Genomic DNA, 16,788 nt, shown 5'->3' on the forward strand with positions numbered 1-16,788 from the left:
TTGTCTTCAGAACAAGTTTTATTAACATTTTGCTTTAACAAACATTGTAGTATGAAGGCATCATTAGTTTAAGTTTTCAGATGTATGGCACAGACAAAAGAAAAAATAACAAATTCATAAGCAAATTCAGCATTTAAATGTCAAATTAACAAAAGAGGCATGTGTTAACTAGTTAGCCATTATATCAGATATTTTGCAAGCAACAGACTACTTTTATTTGCATTTAAGTAAAAACATATTTTTGATCAAGAAAATTACATTTTTCTGACTTTCCTTTATATCACAAATGTTAGGGTAAGGCAAATCCTTGATGAATCATATGATAAAAACCCCTGTTTCCCAAGAAAATAGATCCAACATATTCTGCTAACTTTGTAATTTTAAAAGCAAAGCAGACATGCACTGCATATAGAGAAATATCTTTTTTAATCAAATGCATAAAGCAGAACAGTGTTAATTCACAAAGAGGCTTTTCAGTGCATCATAGAAAGATTTACAATTAGCTGTAGTGAATAATATGTGACCCAATATTACAGACAGTGTCTCAGACATCTCCTCTGTAAGCCTGTATGAAAGGAAACTTGTCCAGCATCAGAGCAATCACTAGCTGGAGGAACAATAGATTGTTGCTCCTAATTCTAGAATGAGCAGGGGAGTTTTTTAATTGGAACATTGAAAGCACATTCTAATACTTTGTATGCAAACACCGCTAATTTAGGGCTTCTATTTTCTACACAGAACATACTGTGATAAAATTTTAGTTATTAACCTAAACCCATTACAGGGGCATTAATCCATTTCTGATATATATTTTTCTACAGAGACTACTTTCTGCTTCTCTAGCTCTAAAAAAAAAAAAAAAATCAAAAGTGGTTGCATTCAGGGTCCAGCCATAAAAGAAGAGCTCAGAATCATATTGTCTAAATTTCCGTACATCATTTTATTTATTGTCTTATTTAAAAAAAAATTCTAAACAAATGCAACCCCAAAGTCACATGAACAAAAAAGCCAGAAAACTGAGCCACACAGTCATGACTGAAAATTGGCCTGTTAAGATTTAATCAATTCATACATTTTCTTGCTCTACGCTTCCTGCCTGTGCTTCACACTTGCTGCAGAGACCTCAGGCGAAAGTTCCACAGTTCCAAAGATTCACTGCTGTTAAAGAGAACCAAGGTTAAATGAGGGTGGCAATGAAATTACTGTCACAGGTGAGAAGGAGAACTGCTCTAACCTGAAGTATTTTTGCAGTTAATTATTTTTAATATCTGTCACTATTGCTAAGGAATTTAAGGACCATCTTGTCTCGCTGTATATTTTGAACACACCTCTTTAATCCGTCTCTGGAGCTGATCTTGTCTGAGCCTGAATCTCGCGAATGTGAGAGGGGCTCGGGATACGCAGCTAACAGCAGTCTGCAGTTCTCTAGTGTTGTACTTAGAAGACTGGGACAATCACAGATGTACAACTCTTCAATTAAATACATAATACCAGATCCTATGGAGCGCGGCCCTACCTCAGCTGCACTCCGTGGAGCTGTGACAATTTAAATATTAGCGGAGGATCTGGCCCCCCACCATTTTCCACAAGGCATCAGAAAGCTTACACCAACTGAACTTCCAAATGCTTTATGGGGAAGTTTCCCTAGCACGGCCAGACAAAGAGTGTCCTTGAATCCTTGCCTTTTTAAACAGGACACACAGTCCCAAGATTAACATTATTGTTATTTACTATGTTGATCTTGACAGGCTATTTAAAGAGAAATCATTTGATAATGAAACACACTGTACGTACATCATGCAGATCCACAATCTGCTAGTCCTTTGACTGCAGCAATTGGAATCAGCCGGAAAAAAATGTAGGGACAGCAGGAAAATAACAATTAGGGATGGAATCCATGTGGGGCCCTGCAGATACCTTCTGTCAAGCTAACAGAAATAGAAAAGGACAGAGGCATAGAGGCATCTAGGGATAGAGGAAGGGATGTCCAAAATGTATTCTGGCCCAACACAGCAAGTATCATACAATCCTGGTGCCGTTTTAATGGGAAATAGAAGGACTGATTTAATTGGAAACCTAGCTTCTTTCAAAACTGATCATGCGCCAAGTGAAATATCTACTAGGCTCCAAACGGAAACCCATAAGTCTTTGAAGCCCCACCCCATGTTCTCTATCATTGCTTTGGGAAGTAAGTGCAGACAGTTCCCCCTCCTCCCGCCCCAAGCTTTTCAATGCTGGAGTACACAAAAGCAGCTTATTAGAAGATGTCAGGCACTGCTAGTGGCCACACTCCCACAGACAAATCTGGGGGAGGTGGGAGGGAAGCGGGGGTGTTCATCCCATCAATATTTCTCATCAACCTGCAAATGCCAGCAGCCATCAAACTGTTAATATATGTACAGGGAGCACAGTTACAGCAGTGTGAAATGTAAGGGCCCTATTCCAATCAATGGATTTGTGCCAAATACAGTCTCCTTTCACTCTTCTTTTTTTAAGCCAGTCAGTGCTAATTTCAGGATTGGGAGGAAGAATGTACATATTCAAGCAAGACTAGAATCCCTGTACATTTTTTTAAAAAGCTCTATTTTGCAGAGCATCAAACTCTGGACACATGCTGTGTGTTCCTTCGGTCTCATGTATCAATTTAATTTATAGTACCGCTGAAAAAAGTACCTAAGCCCTCTTTTCTGAATCCAGCACTTGCTAGCGGAACAAATGACATATGGTGAAATGTTCTTAGCCAAATAACTGTTAACTGCATTTTTTAAAATCATGCATATGCAGTAGAAAATATAATGAGAGCTGACACAAAGTACAGTGAAGTTCTTAAAGCCATAAACTATATTTAAATGTGTTGGCTGCGGAATGCCTGCTCTCTTCCATTACTCACAGGCTGTGCAAAATATTAGTTGCCCACAGGTACTTTAAGTCCCCACTTAAAATAATTGTTGATTCGCTAGAAGAGAACAGAAGCTATGCACTAACTGGGCATGTGGTATCATTTTGCATCACATGCTGTGCTATGAGCAGATAGAATGCAAAGTACATGCTAACCATACTCAAGATTTAGAAAATCAGTAATGGGCAACACACACATCTCCATTCTCTCAGTGAGTAATACAGCAGCATGACATCCTGAAGCATCCAGATTTCCAAGCTTATAATGTTAAAGCCTAAGTTGGATTCTACCATGCACTAAAATAACTACTCCTTCCAGTTCTTTTACTATTGCCACTGTGACAGGGGGCCAGTGTTCTAAAAGGTCTAAATATTTTGCACTGGCACTTGCAGTCAGGAATTCCTGACTGATGTTGCTGGAGATAGGCACGGTGCAATAACTTCTCTATCAATATAGTGATAGTTTGGAATAGTTCTTAAAATTCCTCAGGTAGATAGTGTTCTGTGGTTTATGATACTTTGTGGCAGCCCACATCTTCAAGCCAAATCCCTAAATGTATCCTAGAGAATACAAAAAAAAATCTCTCTTCCATCAGCTGTTTGGAGGATGTGCCCTCAATGGGAAATGAGATTCAGAGGCTAGTGACAGAAAAGATAAGCATCTCCGACATTACAGGGGACTTAGAAATTGCTGTAATTGCCAGGACAATGCAATAGGGATTGTTGGGAGTGGGATATCATGGTAAAAGTAGGGAATCTTAAAAAACAAAACAAAACAGGTTTACAGAACAAAATGCAATTAAAACAAAGATTCATTTTCCCTTATCTCCCTGCCCCACCCATCCCAAGGGGCACTTTCCGATGCACTTTCTGCCGATCATTAGAATGATGCCATACAATGCTAATGATTGCCGTTCACGTTTCAACTCTTTGTTCTCTTCTCTCATACTGTTCCTCTGTGATGGGGGGAGAGAGAGAAAAAAAGATAGTTCATTCAATCGAAATCAAAAGTTTTCAGGGACCCAAACGGATAGCTGGGTCTTTTTAATACAGTGTCCTAATGTCTCTGGTAACAAACACACATGCAAAACATGGGAGGCACGTAACGTCAGTAAAAAATAAGACTCTATTATTTGTACACCATCACGTGGGAGTACAGAACATAAGAATGGCCATACTGGGTCAGACCAAGGGTCCATCCAGCCCAGCATCCTGTCTGCCAACAGTGGCCAATGCCAAGTGTACCCAGAGGGAGTGAATCCAACAGTTATGATCAAGTGATCTCTCTCCTGCCATCCATCTCCACCCTCTGACAAACAGAGGCTAAGGACATTCTTTACCCATACTGGCTAATAGCCATTTATGGACTTAACCTCCATGAATTTATCTAGTTCTCTTATAAACCCTGTTATAGTCCTAGCCTTCACAACCTCCTCAGGCAAGGAGTTCCACAGATTGACTGTGCGCTGTGTGAAGAACTTCCTTTTATTTGTTTTAAACCTGCTGCCCATTAGTTTCATTTGGTGGCCCCTCGTTCTTATATTATGGGAACAAGTAAATAACTTTTCCTTATTTACTTTCTCCACACCATTTAAATGATTGTATAGACCTCTATCAGGATTGGGAGGAGGGGTGTATGTATTCAAGCAAGACTAGAATCCCTGTACATTTTTTTAAAAAGCTCTATTTTGCAGAGCATCAAACTCTATACACTCTTCCTCCCAAACCCAGCACGGCCCCTTTAAGAAATGATTTTGAGGCTTTTTGACCCTAACAAGCTGCTGGCGGCCATCCGCCATCTTGTATTCCCGCTCCGGGCCAGACAGCTCCCTGCGGAACCAGGTAAGCACCTGGGATTTTCGCCTCCTGGCCAGGAAAAAGCCAGAAAATACCGAACTATCTGGGTCAATACCGGACACCTGGCAACCCTACTCTCTGCCCTTCCATATTTATTCCACTAGAGAGGCAAAGATGCAAGTTTCCTCCATGGAGCTGAAAGCACACAGTTAAGCAGTGCAACAGAAGCTTTTCTTTTCTCCATCCTGCAATACCCATGACTTACAAGGACACTTCTTCCTTCTCTCTCTCATCTTGTGTCTGTCAGCGATTCACCAACCCACAACTAACCACAGCTTTTGTCCACACCTCATTCACCTCTTTCCCCTAGCTCCTAGCTCATGGAGCGGCAAACGTAAGCAGTGGTTTAAAAATGAATCATGTTTTTTTCCCTACACAAATTCCCCACCTGACATTGTAAACCCTGCAGCATGAATTCCTCATGTCAGAACCGTGGAAGTATTTGATAACTCAGTCCTCATGCAGAGCTAAAATGAAGGGGCAGGAAGAAGTTGAGATTTGGCACTAGCAGCAACAAAGTGGGCAGGAAGTAAACACAGTCATGTCATGGCTGTAGTCCCAAGCATGCATGTCTGCATTAATTGCTGGTGTAACAGTGATTAGAAATTCAAAAATTCCATAGATTCCAAGGCTATAATAGACTATGGTGATCCTTTACTCTAAAATCTTGTATAGCGTAGGCCAGAGAACTCCCCTAAAATAATTCCTAGAGCAAAGTTTTCATTATTTTTTTAAATGCCAATTAATGTGTCTTGTGTTTGTTGACATCAAGGACACAGTAATCCTAATAGGCAGTGCTTTTTTTGTTTTTTTAAAAAAAGGTGCCAGTACTCCAGGGGACAAGTTGCTGAGCTCTGACTGGAAGTGCTGGTACTGTGTCTGGAGGTGCCAGTACTGCGTACCAGGCAGTACTATCAATAAAAAGCACTGCTAATAGGAATATTAGGAATTTTGCTATGTATTTTGGGAACAGAATATAGAATGATCCTGAAATAACAGTAAACCACCACAGATATCTGCTTGCTCCTAATGATCGTAGAGAGTTCAGGACCTTTAAAGATTAACAAGATGATCAGTTTTTCTTTGCATGAACACTGCTGCCTGCAATCAAAGCCGAGAGGCAATATGGTTTGAGGGACAGAGCAAATAACCGGCATGTAATTCATGCCTTAGTTCTAATCCTGGATCTGATGTTAAAATACTGCAGAGACTGGTCATGTCACTTCTTCCCTCTGCCTCAGTTTTCTTCTCTGTGAAATGGAGGTAGTACCGTACAGTACCTTACATTTTTATTGAGAAGATTAATTAGTTGAATGCTAAATGATGTATTGATGCAAGATTGACTTTCATAAAGCAGAATTTAAATGACCTCATCCAAAAACATATGAGGGATAAATTTTAGTGAGAAAACAATGCATGAAAGACACATTTCTTTCAATTTATGTTAAAGCAATTACTGCTGATAAATACATTTTTAAAATCTATGACAGTATTAATCTTTTAATCAATTTTAAATGGTACGCATTTTAACAGGTTGCATAATCAGAAACTAATAAAGGGTGACAAAGAAATGAAAAGATTCAGAAGTAATACTTTGATTGTTAAGGTGTTTTTTTATTTTTGCTGCACTACTTTTTAATGGGAAACTCAGTCAGCCATATTTATTTCTCTCGCTCTTTCTCTTTCTTCTGCAGCATGGCAGAATATTGTTAATATACTGATAAGGACAACGGGGTATACACAGTAATAAGACCTTGTTTTTTAAATCTCTATGTCACCACTGTTGTTAAGCCTCTATATTTAGTCTTCAGACTCATGGAGTCCCATTACAAGCATAAATAATGTACCTTGCTGTATAGGATATTGGAATCCTATAATAGCTCTATACAGGGGGAGAGGTGTGTATTAAGGCTTTCAAACTGCATATCTGCAGCAGGGATCAACATTTTCTTTTGTAATTGCAGTGTGCCATGGGCTTTGTATCTTTAGCCGATTACTCATTTTTATGGAGGAGTCAGACAGTTTATTGTCTATGAACATAACTATTCTTTTCCATTTCTGTTGCAATAACAACTGTGCACTCGTGCAATGGCACCATCATTCAGTATATAAAGCAGTAAAGCTCCAAAGGGCAGCCCACGCCTCCAGCCTTGTTTTACAGCAGTCTAGTTAAAAGTGACATTCAGCATTGTAGTGCCACAGGCAGAAAAGCCTCATGACACAGACCTGTTGTTTCCAGAATACAGATTTCAGAGAACTAAACTTAACTCCAACAAGTATAAATTGCTTTTCATTTTCCTAAGGAATGACAAAGCACATTCATTCCTGCTGTCTGGGTTCTGCTGATCTAAGATCATATACAGTCTCAAGATATTACAGTTGCAGAATGCTATTGTATTATTTATGTGATAATTAATGTCACATAATTAATACTCCCCACCCCTCATGTTTCTTTTCCCAAAGCTGTATATTCTAATTAGGGTGACCAGATAGCAAGTGTGAAAAATTGGGAAACTTTTTGGGGCAGTGAGAGGAAGAGTGTAATAGTTGCTTATGTAAGAAAGAGTCCCTAATATCAGATGATCCTGATAATACCAGGACAGCTGATCACCCTAATTCTAATACCAGTAATTAGAGCTGTTGTAATAATCGGGTCTAAACATTTACCAATTGTGAGCTCAACTGTAAAAACATGCAAAAGTTTATAACAAGTCACAATAATAAATGTTGATGGGAAAAGGTATGAAAAGGAGACAGAAAAACTAAATAAAAGGATCTAATGATGTCATTAAAGGACTATCTTAAAATAATTCTTGGTAGAAACAGAAGATGCAGAACTGGAAATTAATGAACCAAAAATAGTGCCCAGTAATAGCCAAACTGGCAGACAAAATAAGAAGTGCATGAGCAGTTCTATCCACCACTCCCTTTTTGGGTCCTGAAGGAAAGAGACTGTGGGGAGAATATAGAAGAACAGACAGAAGCTGCAAGTTTTACTCTCCTGCAGGTACGTCTACACTGCAATGCTATTTTGGGATACCAGAGTATCCCGAAATAGCTATCCTGCATCTTCACATCAAGCCCCTTTTTTTGGGCTTGCTATTCCGACAGCTCTGTAAACCTCATTCTAAGAGGAGTAAAGGACGTTTCGGAATAGTACTGTGTCGAAAGCGCCAAATGATGCAATCAGCTATTTTGAAATAGCATTGAAATAAGATAAGCAATTTGCCTAGCTCAAATTGCATATCTTCTTCCGAGTCACAGTCCAGTACAGACCCACCCCTGGATTCCACCTGTCTGGGTAGCACGCAGGACCTTTTTCATCCTAATCCTGAGGGATGTCCTGAGCAGGCTGGGCCAGAGAGATGGACGCGAGGACATCATGCTTCCTACCAGCTCCAGCTGAATCCCAGCGGACACCTGGGATGCGATGGGATTGGACTTTAACAGCAGTTACAACAACAGCAGCAGCTCCATCTCGTCTCATTTAACGACTGCTTTTCTTCCCCATCAGGCCCGCCAACAGGTGGAGGGGGGAAAAGGAGCAGTTGCTGCTGAGCCCTTAAAATTGCTGCTAGAGCTCCAGGCCATGTGCTAAGGGAGGCTCTGGGGTCTGGAGGGATCCAGCACCATTCTCCAGGTGGCACTGAGTGGCGTCTGCCCTGCCCCTGTCCCTTCCACCTGAGGCCCCACCCCTTCCTGGAGCATGGTGCTGCTCCCCCCCTTCACCCCATCAGGGGCCCACACAAGCTGTTGGTTCCCCTGATTGCCATTATGGATACCTTATAAGGGACTGTCAAACAAATAGTTTGTGTTTCCTTCTAAATGCTCCAACTAAAGGGAGAGGGAGCAAGAAATCTTGTTAAGATTAAAGCCTTACGTAAGCGTTTGCATCTCAAATGCTGTAATTGCATTTCCTTCTTTCCTGTATCTTTAGTAAAAGGTTAAAGGGATTTTTAATGGTGTGCTTGTCATGGTTCTAAACAGGCTGAGGTCTCCGTATACCAAATCCCAGACCTTGTATAACACTGTTTAATGTTAGACAGGGATTGGATCATGTTGACACCTTTGGGCCATTCATACAACAGACCTTTTTTCAATGGAATCTACAGGGCACTTCATAGGTGCAATGAAAAACTGGTCACTGGAGACTTACCTGTTAGTTAATCTTCTGGCTGCATTTGTGAAAGTTCATTTATACTTTCAACCTGACTATTCATTTCAGCTGAAAAGAAAACAATAAGGATGTCAAACTTCAGTCAAGTTCATCTTGGAAAGTAATAGCTGCTGCAAACCTAAGGGAATAGAGGACTAAAATCTCCTTGCTGTCAGTCTCTAAAGCCTTCTCTTATACAAGATTTCTTAATCTACATTAAATAATGAAACCATTATGAGCCACTCTGTAATAAGATACCGTATTTTCCGGCGTATAAGACGACTTTTGATGTTAAAAAACATCCCCCAAAATCAGGGGTCGTCTTATACGCCGGGTATGCGGCTTTGCAAAGCCTCAGGGGAAGCCGGCGGCGGGGCAGCTCTGGCGCACCTGGGATGCCCCGCCGCCGGCTTCCCCCGAGGCTTTGCAAAGCTGCGGAGGGGCTCCGGCGGCAGGGCAGCCCAGGCGCGCCGGGGCTGTCCCGCTTCCGGGCATCCTCAGAGGCTTTGCTCCCGGTGTCCCTGGTCTGCTGGAGACGGTCCCCAGCAGACCAGAGGCACCGGGAGCAAAGCCGAAGCGGCGGCAGAGTGCCGCGCTTCTGAGGCTTTGCTCTGGCAAAGCCTCAGAGGCGCGGGATCCCGCCGCTACTGCGGCTTTGCTCCCGGTGCCTCTGGTCTGCTGGGGACCGTCTCCAGCAGACCAGGGACACCGGGAGCAAAGGAGGCGGAGGGGCGCTGGGGTATAAGACGAAACCCTATCTTTTAACTAAAAAATTAGGGGGTCGTCTTATACGCCCAGTCGCCTTATACGCCGGAAAATACGGTACACGTCAAGATTACTCGGGAATCTCTGAATCCAGATTCCCAACAGACTTTTGGTCTAGAGCTGAATTTTCACAAAATCTCTATAATAGACCAAACAAAAACTTTGGATGTGAACACCTCAAACTTTGGGGAAAGGTTGGATCTGGAGTCTGACCCGAATTTCAGAACTGAGAGCCATCACTAATTATATCAAAATGAAATGCTCATCTCACATTTTTTGTGCTTTAATTAATGTACCAAAAGCCTTTGTTCTGAACTGCTTTTTTTTGTGTGTGTGGGTTTTAATGAGCCTTTCTAGGTAAACCATTTTGGTCATTTATTTTCATAGCAGTATTACGAGTTTGGTATTGGCATTTTTGTGCATCCATTGCTGATTGGTGGAGGTTCTCTGGGAAAGCCTTAGCATCCAAATAAAAGTTTTGAAATACGAGCAAAAAGGGAAAAAATTTGCTGCTTTTATGCCACGGGGTATGAACTCAATATCATGTCAATACACCTGGTAGGATTCTGATGAGTTATTTGTGAATGATTCATCATGCATATTCAGAACAGACACGGCAATAGCTCCTTTTGGTGTATGGAATGAATGTGTAATAGGAAAAGTATCCACTCCAGAGTATGGAGAAATGATGTAACATGTGTTTAGCTCTGGTTTGTGGATTATTTTTAATATGCATTTGCACAGCAGAAATGGAATGCATAATAAAAAACATTAAGGAAAGGAGTCACTGTGCATGTGCTGGAGCAGCTTTTCAAAACCTCAAAATGTCAGCCAATTTAACTTGTTGTTTTTCTGAGAATACCAAAAGACCTAGTTCATATTCTAGACTAATTACTTGTGAAATTTAATTCATTTCATTTTTAATTAAATGGCTGTTTAGCTACATCAGACCAAAGCATCAGAAACCAGTAAGCCTGCCTGCATCTTGTTTTTATTCTTCTGTGACAAGCAGACAGTTATCTCCCTGTGGACAGTGCAATCCTGTGCAGAGGGGGGTTGTTTGTGTTTGAGGCTGCTGATACGCAGATACACTTCATATTTATCAGCCACTTTTTTGGGCAATTATGGAGCATCACAGCAGGCTTTGACAACAGTCCCTACAGCCCTCCTAGAGCTAGACTGAAGGTTGTGACAAGGTTCAAGGGTTACAGTGCAGAAAATCAGGGGACTTCCACAGAACATCACTTGGGGCACAGAATACCCACCAGCGAGAAAAACAAAACCTTGCATGAATACAGGGCAAACTAATTCCACTCCCAGGTAGAAAACTTTATTGGGGGGTTCTCTGCCACAAATGGACATTGTAAATCCCCTGGGACAAAGAAGATGCAGTGGAGATACGAATGCAAGGGCAAATTCTGAGAAGTGCTGAGAACCTGTACATCTCACTGAAGTCTGTTCATGCAGTGGTGATAGTAAACCCTACTGTAACAGCAAGAGGGCTATCCCAGTTCCCTTGAAATCCCTGGGAATTATGGCATGCACTTCGATAGGGTCAGGATTTCAGCCAGGGTGGGAGAGCCTCTAAAACAACCCATGGGTCATACTGCAGTAACATAACCTGATTAACATAACCTGTTATGGGGGAGAGGGATAAGTTAAGGGCCTACAGAAGTGGTCCCCAACCATTTGGGGTTGCCAGGCGCCAGGGAGCGTGGCCGTTCGCCCGCCGGGCGCCTGGGGGGGCGGGGCCCCCTCGAGCGGGGGCCCGCCCCCATAGCCGCATTCCCGGGGCCGGCGCTGGCACTCTCTCCCCCCCCCTTCCCCAAGCGCCGCACGCCCGGGGCCGGCGCTGGCGCTCTTTCCCCCCCCTTCCCCAAGCGCCGAGCGCCCGGGGCCGGCGCTCTCTCCTCCCCCTCCCCCATGCGCCGCGGGGACGCCCCCGGGGCCGGCACTCACCATGCGCCACGCGCCCGGCTCCGGCACCATGCATGCGCCATGTGCCCGGGGGTAGGCCAGCCCTGAGCACTTGGCGGGCACAGACAAATGCCCCCGCGGGCGCCATGGCGGGCACCATGTTGGGGACCACGGGCCTACAGTGTTTTTTTAATATGTACCAAAAGGAGCACGTCATAAGTTTGAGATTCAGCATCACAGGGCAGATTTAGAATTCAGTGAGGTTGAACTCAATGAACATGAACTTGGAAGGGGATTTTTTTTTAAATGAAGGCAGGAATTTTCCTCCAGTGTTCCTCAGTCCAGTTTCTCCAAAATTGTCCCTGAACATTTCTGAGGTTTTGGGTTACTACAACTTCTCTTTCTAGTCATGGACTCTTTTGTGGCTCTCAACATAATTAGAGAAAGATTTACTACTACCTGTAGAAGTGCACCTTCCCCCATCTGAACATGGACCCCTCCTGCAGCTGTGCCTGCTGGATCTGCAGCAGCCATGGCGAGGCACTTCTCACCTGGCCTCAAGCGGCAGTGGTGATAGAGGCTTGGGGTTGGCTCTCTCCCCAAAACAACTGCATACTGAATCCCTCAGCCCCAGACCCAGCTTTAGCCCCACCCCAGAGCAATAATTCAAATGAAATATGCCCATTTTCATTTTATTTTCCAAAACACAAAAATGAATTGATTAAAGACCCGCACAATGCTAGACAATTCTTCTAGTTTTATATGTTAACAAAATATTAGAAAACAATTTCTTCTGAGCCCTTTACTCAATTAATAAAATCCTAGCAAATCTATATGCATAAATTATACAAAACACACACACCTTAGATGGGCCTCTACGTTATTTAGTCAGCATGCTAGAGTTGTTTTGTGTGATATTAAAACACCAAAGAACCATACCATCATTGCTTGAAATGTCTTCTGGGTCACATGGGTTTTCAACTGTCATTGCATCTGCAGATGGCTTCTCTTTCCCTTGTGCTACTCCTAGAAAAATGCCAAAGGAGAGAAAACAACATGTGCATTATCTGATTAGTGTATAATTCTCAGATGCAATAGGTGCATTTTTTTTTGGCAATCCGCTGTTAACTGTGTAGACTCTGCTGTGCTGGAGTGGTAGTCATTAAAGAAAAGGTCAGGAGATGCTGGGGGAGAACACAGTATAAAGGAATTGCTTAAAAGTCTGTGCTCTTTTTTTTAAGTAGGATTGTTAAAACCACATCACAATGTGTGATTTTGCCCCTCTGTCATTCTTTTCTGATCATTTTTGAAGAACCCCTTCTGTTCATAAAATGCAGTGAAAAATGGGGACCTAATCATAAATGTAATGTTTCTCTGTCTAGCAGAGTAAAAATAGATACACTAAGAGTTCATACACACTGAACAGTCATACATAGCCTAGAAATGTACAAAAATGTATTTTATGGTTGGAACTGAAATTTTTTCTCTCTTTTGCCTCAGTCTAGTTTGGAAGCTCAGATTCAATCTCCTAGAAATATTGCACACGAAAAACATGTAAGAATCGCTTGTTATTCCATTCATGGGTCTCTCCAAATTCTACCAGTTAGTACTGCTGGAAGACCAAATTTTAGTTCATTTCTGTTGTGGCACATCGGTATTTTTGTGGCAACTATAAAACTTGTCATACCTACCCTGTGGTTAAGCTACACGTCTTCAAATAATTGGTTGCTAAGCAATCGAGAGAATTTGGTAGTTACTATGAGAAAGCAAAGTGTACCAAGGGTTGAAACATTTCAAAAAGGAACACTTTTAAGCGGGAACAATTTCTCTCTTCAACAACAGAAAAAGCATTCAAGAGTCACATAAGCAGCACTTCACCCTTCTTTTGGTGGAAGTCTAGGAAGGGTTTTTTATATTTCTAAGTTTTGAGCTTATATGTTTATTCGGTCCACAGAAATATCTCTACCATTAAGACTATGTCTGCAATGTTAAGCACTGGCTGTTGCAGCACTGCTCACAGATCTCTGCGGGGCAACTACAGTTTTGGGTCAATTCTGTCAGCTGCCAGCTGACACATGTGGCACTTACAGCAGCATTTGGAGCTGTGCATGCTGGATAGCTATCCCACAGAGCACCTCTTCCTCTTCTGCCACTGAGGCTCATGGGAAGGTGGAGTATTTTGGGTCCTGTCCCAATGGTGCATTGCTTTGCATTCCAGCAACCCCAGTGCTTGTGTCCATATGTGCTGCCATCTATCAATGTTTTTTGTGCTGTGTGCTCTGCCCCGTCAGTCTGCGGGGCTGGATAATGAATTGTGGAACAAAATGCTGGTAGGTCTCACTAAAACGTCAAGTTATGCCTTAAACTACAAAGTGCATAAGAGGAATTCAACACTGATCTTGCCTTAGGGAGTAGCTACGACACGAGATGGCTTGTGGCATTCACAGAGGTGCTAACCAGAGTGGAACACCGTTTTGGGGCTCAGGAAACAAGCACTGAGTGGTGGGATGGTTGTGCAAGTCTGGGATGACGAGTAGTAGCTGCAGAACATTCGGACGAGGGGTGTGTGAACTGTGGGACAGTGTGCCGGCCGTGCTAGTGCACGAGAATAAGAGCTGTTCTGCCAGTGGAAAAGTTTGTGGTGCTGGCACTGTGGAAGCTGGCTACTCCAGGCAGCTGCCCATTGATCACTAATCCGTTTAGAGTGGGAAAGTCGACCACTGGACTCGTGCTGATGGAAGTATGCAGGGCCTCAGTTGCATCCTGCTCCAAAAGACGGTAGCGCTGGGCACTGCGGGAGACATTGTGGATGGCTTTGCATACAGATGGGCTCCCTCACTGCAGAAGGCAATAGATAATGTGTATTCCAGTTCCACTACCGGACGGCCCTACCTTCCGAACACATTAATTGGAAAGAGTATTTATCCATGGTTCGTCAGACACTTGTGGATCACCAGGGGCGTTTCACAGACATTTACACCGGCTGGCTTGGCACGATGCATAAGCTTTCGGAACACAAGCCGGTTCCGGCAGCTGCAAGTGGGGACTTTTTTCCTGGCCCAGGAGATCCCTGGAGGGGAGGTTGAAATGCCCATTTTGATCCTGGGAGGCCCTGCCTATTTCTTAATGATAGGCTCATGATGCCATTCACAAGGAGCCTTGACAGCGGCAAGGAGCAGTACAGCAACAGGCTAAGCAAGTGCAGAATGACTGCTGAGTGTGCTTTCTGCCATTTAAAGCCCGTTGGCAATGTCTATATGGGAAGCTGGGCCTGGCCAATGGCAACATCCTATACTTACGGTCACGTGCTGCACCATCCCTAATATTTGTGAAAGGGAGGGTAAAAGCTTCACTCAGGGCTGGACCATTGAAGCTCAGCACCTGGAGGCTGACTTTGAACAGCCCAAGACTAGGGCTATTGAAGGGGCACAGTGTGGGGTATAAGGATCAGGGATGCCTTGAGGCAGCAGTTTGATGCTGAAAGCCAGTTGTATTTGTTGCCATGCACAGGAGTGCGGTTGTTACGCTAGTAGGGGGCTGTGAGTGCTCTGTACAAGGTGGTGACTAGAAAAGTGCCTGTTGCTTTGCTGGGCTATGCTTGCTTTCTTTTAATGGACTAAAGATTGCTTTCAACCCTCCCCCCCCAAAAAAAAATCATTTATTGAAAACCAACAACTATAGGAGACACACATGCAGCAGAACACAACTGCACTCCATCTGCTGTGCGAGGAGCAGCTGGAGCATGTCTGCTTGGCACGCCGTAATGTATAAGAGGTGCTCCATGGTTTCATTCCGAGGCTCCGCGTTCCATCAGTTCCCTTCTCTCAATGTCCCACTGCTCCTTAAAGTCTTTCTTCTCAGCAATAGGCTGCAGCATGATACCACGCAGAAGCTCCTCTTTACTTTTCCAACGCCTCTTTCTAATTCTGCGCAGTCGTTCTGCAGCGCTGTCAATAACAAGGTTACCTCTGTGAAGCCAAAATGCAACACTTTACAGAAGGTGCTTGACAGAGCCCTGTCATGAGTGTTTTTAAAAATAAGCAGTATTCACATACCTCCCACTAACTGGCTGTCACAAGGCCATTGCACATAAGCCACAAGACTTCCAGAAGAGTGGATAACCACAGGGGCAGGAGAGTTCATTGCTCCAGGGCCTTACTGTGCTCTGGGTATATGTGTCCTGGAGAGAGCCAACATTGCAGGGGTGGGGATGTTATAGTCATTATTGTCCGTGTATATTCTACAGGCAACGTTCATCCTGGAAGATCTCATTGCCAAGGATGTCCAGGGAAGTAAGGGAGGGTCTTCTGTAAGATGACAGCTTCAACGCTGGCCCATATGAGACTTGCCTGTGTGCAGCACCAGTCCCCCTCATCCCACCCCATTTCTGATGGCATAGTGGTGCAGGAATATTACCCATAACAGGGCAAGGAACAAAGCAGCTCTGCCAAAGAACTTGCGACAGCAGACTGCTCATTCTCTCCACGAAACTTTCATGGAGATCTGGAACTGAGAGAATCCATCAACAGGGTGTTCCGTCTCTCACACCAGGGATGTGTCCATATGGGTACTGCATGGACCCAAGCCTGCTTTCTGCAACCATCCTGCCCCCAACAACTCACTTCAGCTGTTCCCAAAATCAAAGCCACCTACCAGGGACCTCCTGATGTTTGTGCTTCCATAAGGTCTGATTGTTGTGCCTGGTACCTTACTCTGGGATAGAAAAGAGCTCCTGACTGAATTCATCTGTGGACACTGTGTCATTCTCTGGCTCAGGGTCTCCATCCCCCTCAGCAGCCTTGTTCTTGATTTCCTCCTGGCTCAATCCACTCTTGACTGGCATCGCCACACAGGTAACCATTGGGGGTTCTTCACAGTGGAGGTTGGGTCACTCCCAAATATTGCATTCAGCTCTTTGTAGAACTGGCAGGTTGTGGGCACAGCATTCGCATGGTGGTTTGCCTCCCGTGCCTTGTGGTAGGCATTCCACAGCTCCTTCATTCTGATGCCGCACTGCAGTGTATCATGGTCATGGCCAATGTTCCCTCTAACTGTTCCATTCACATGTGGAATGAATTTTGTTATGTGCACGGAAGCATATGTGGATGTGCACCATCAGTAGAAACACATGCTGCTGGCTGTGGGCTCTGCTAATCAGCAAGGTGGTGCCAGAATCACACCTGGGTGGCTGCCCA

At 43.7% G+C, this 16,788-nt stretch overlaps 1 protein-coding gene across 6 annotated transcripts in view; it reads right to left on the reverse strand.

The window, feature by feature from the left end:
• Positions 1-16,788, reverse strand: part of MACROD2 (mono-ADP ribosylhydrolase 2) — a 1,386,515-nt gene continuing 1,369,727 nt past the window's right edge. For 5 of the 6 annotated variants that reach the window (XM_075925642.2, XM_075925641.2, XM_075925640.2 and 2 more), the window contains 3 exons: positions 12,533-12,619; positions 8,912-8,980; positions 1-3,854 (listed from right to left, as the gene is read on the reverse strand). In XM_075925642.2, the coding sequence (XP_075781757.2) occupies positions 8,919-8,980; positions 12,533-12,619 (149 nt within the window). In that variant the 3' untranslated portion in view covers positions 1-3,854; positions 8,912-8,918. The remainder of the gene's footprint in view (positions 3,855-8,911; positions 8,981-12,532; positions 12,620-16,788) is intronic. The other variant, XM_075925639.2, reaches the window with a different exon arrangement.

Source organism: Pelodiscus sinensis, chromosome 3, assembly GCF_052426305.1.
Source record: "Pelodiscus sinensis isolate ZL-2025 chromosome 3, ASM5242630v1, whole genome shotgun sequence".
NCBI classification, from domain to species: Eukaryota; Metazoa; Chordata; order Testudines; family Trionychidae; genus Pelodiscus; species Pelodiscus sinensis.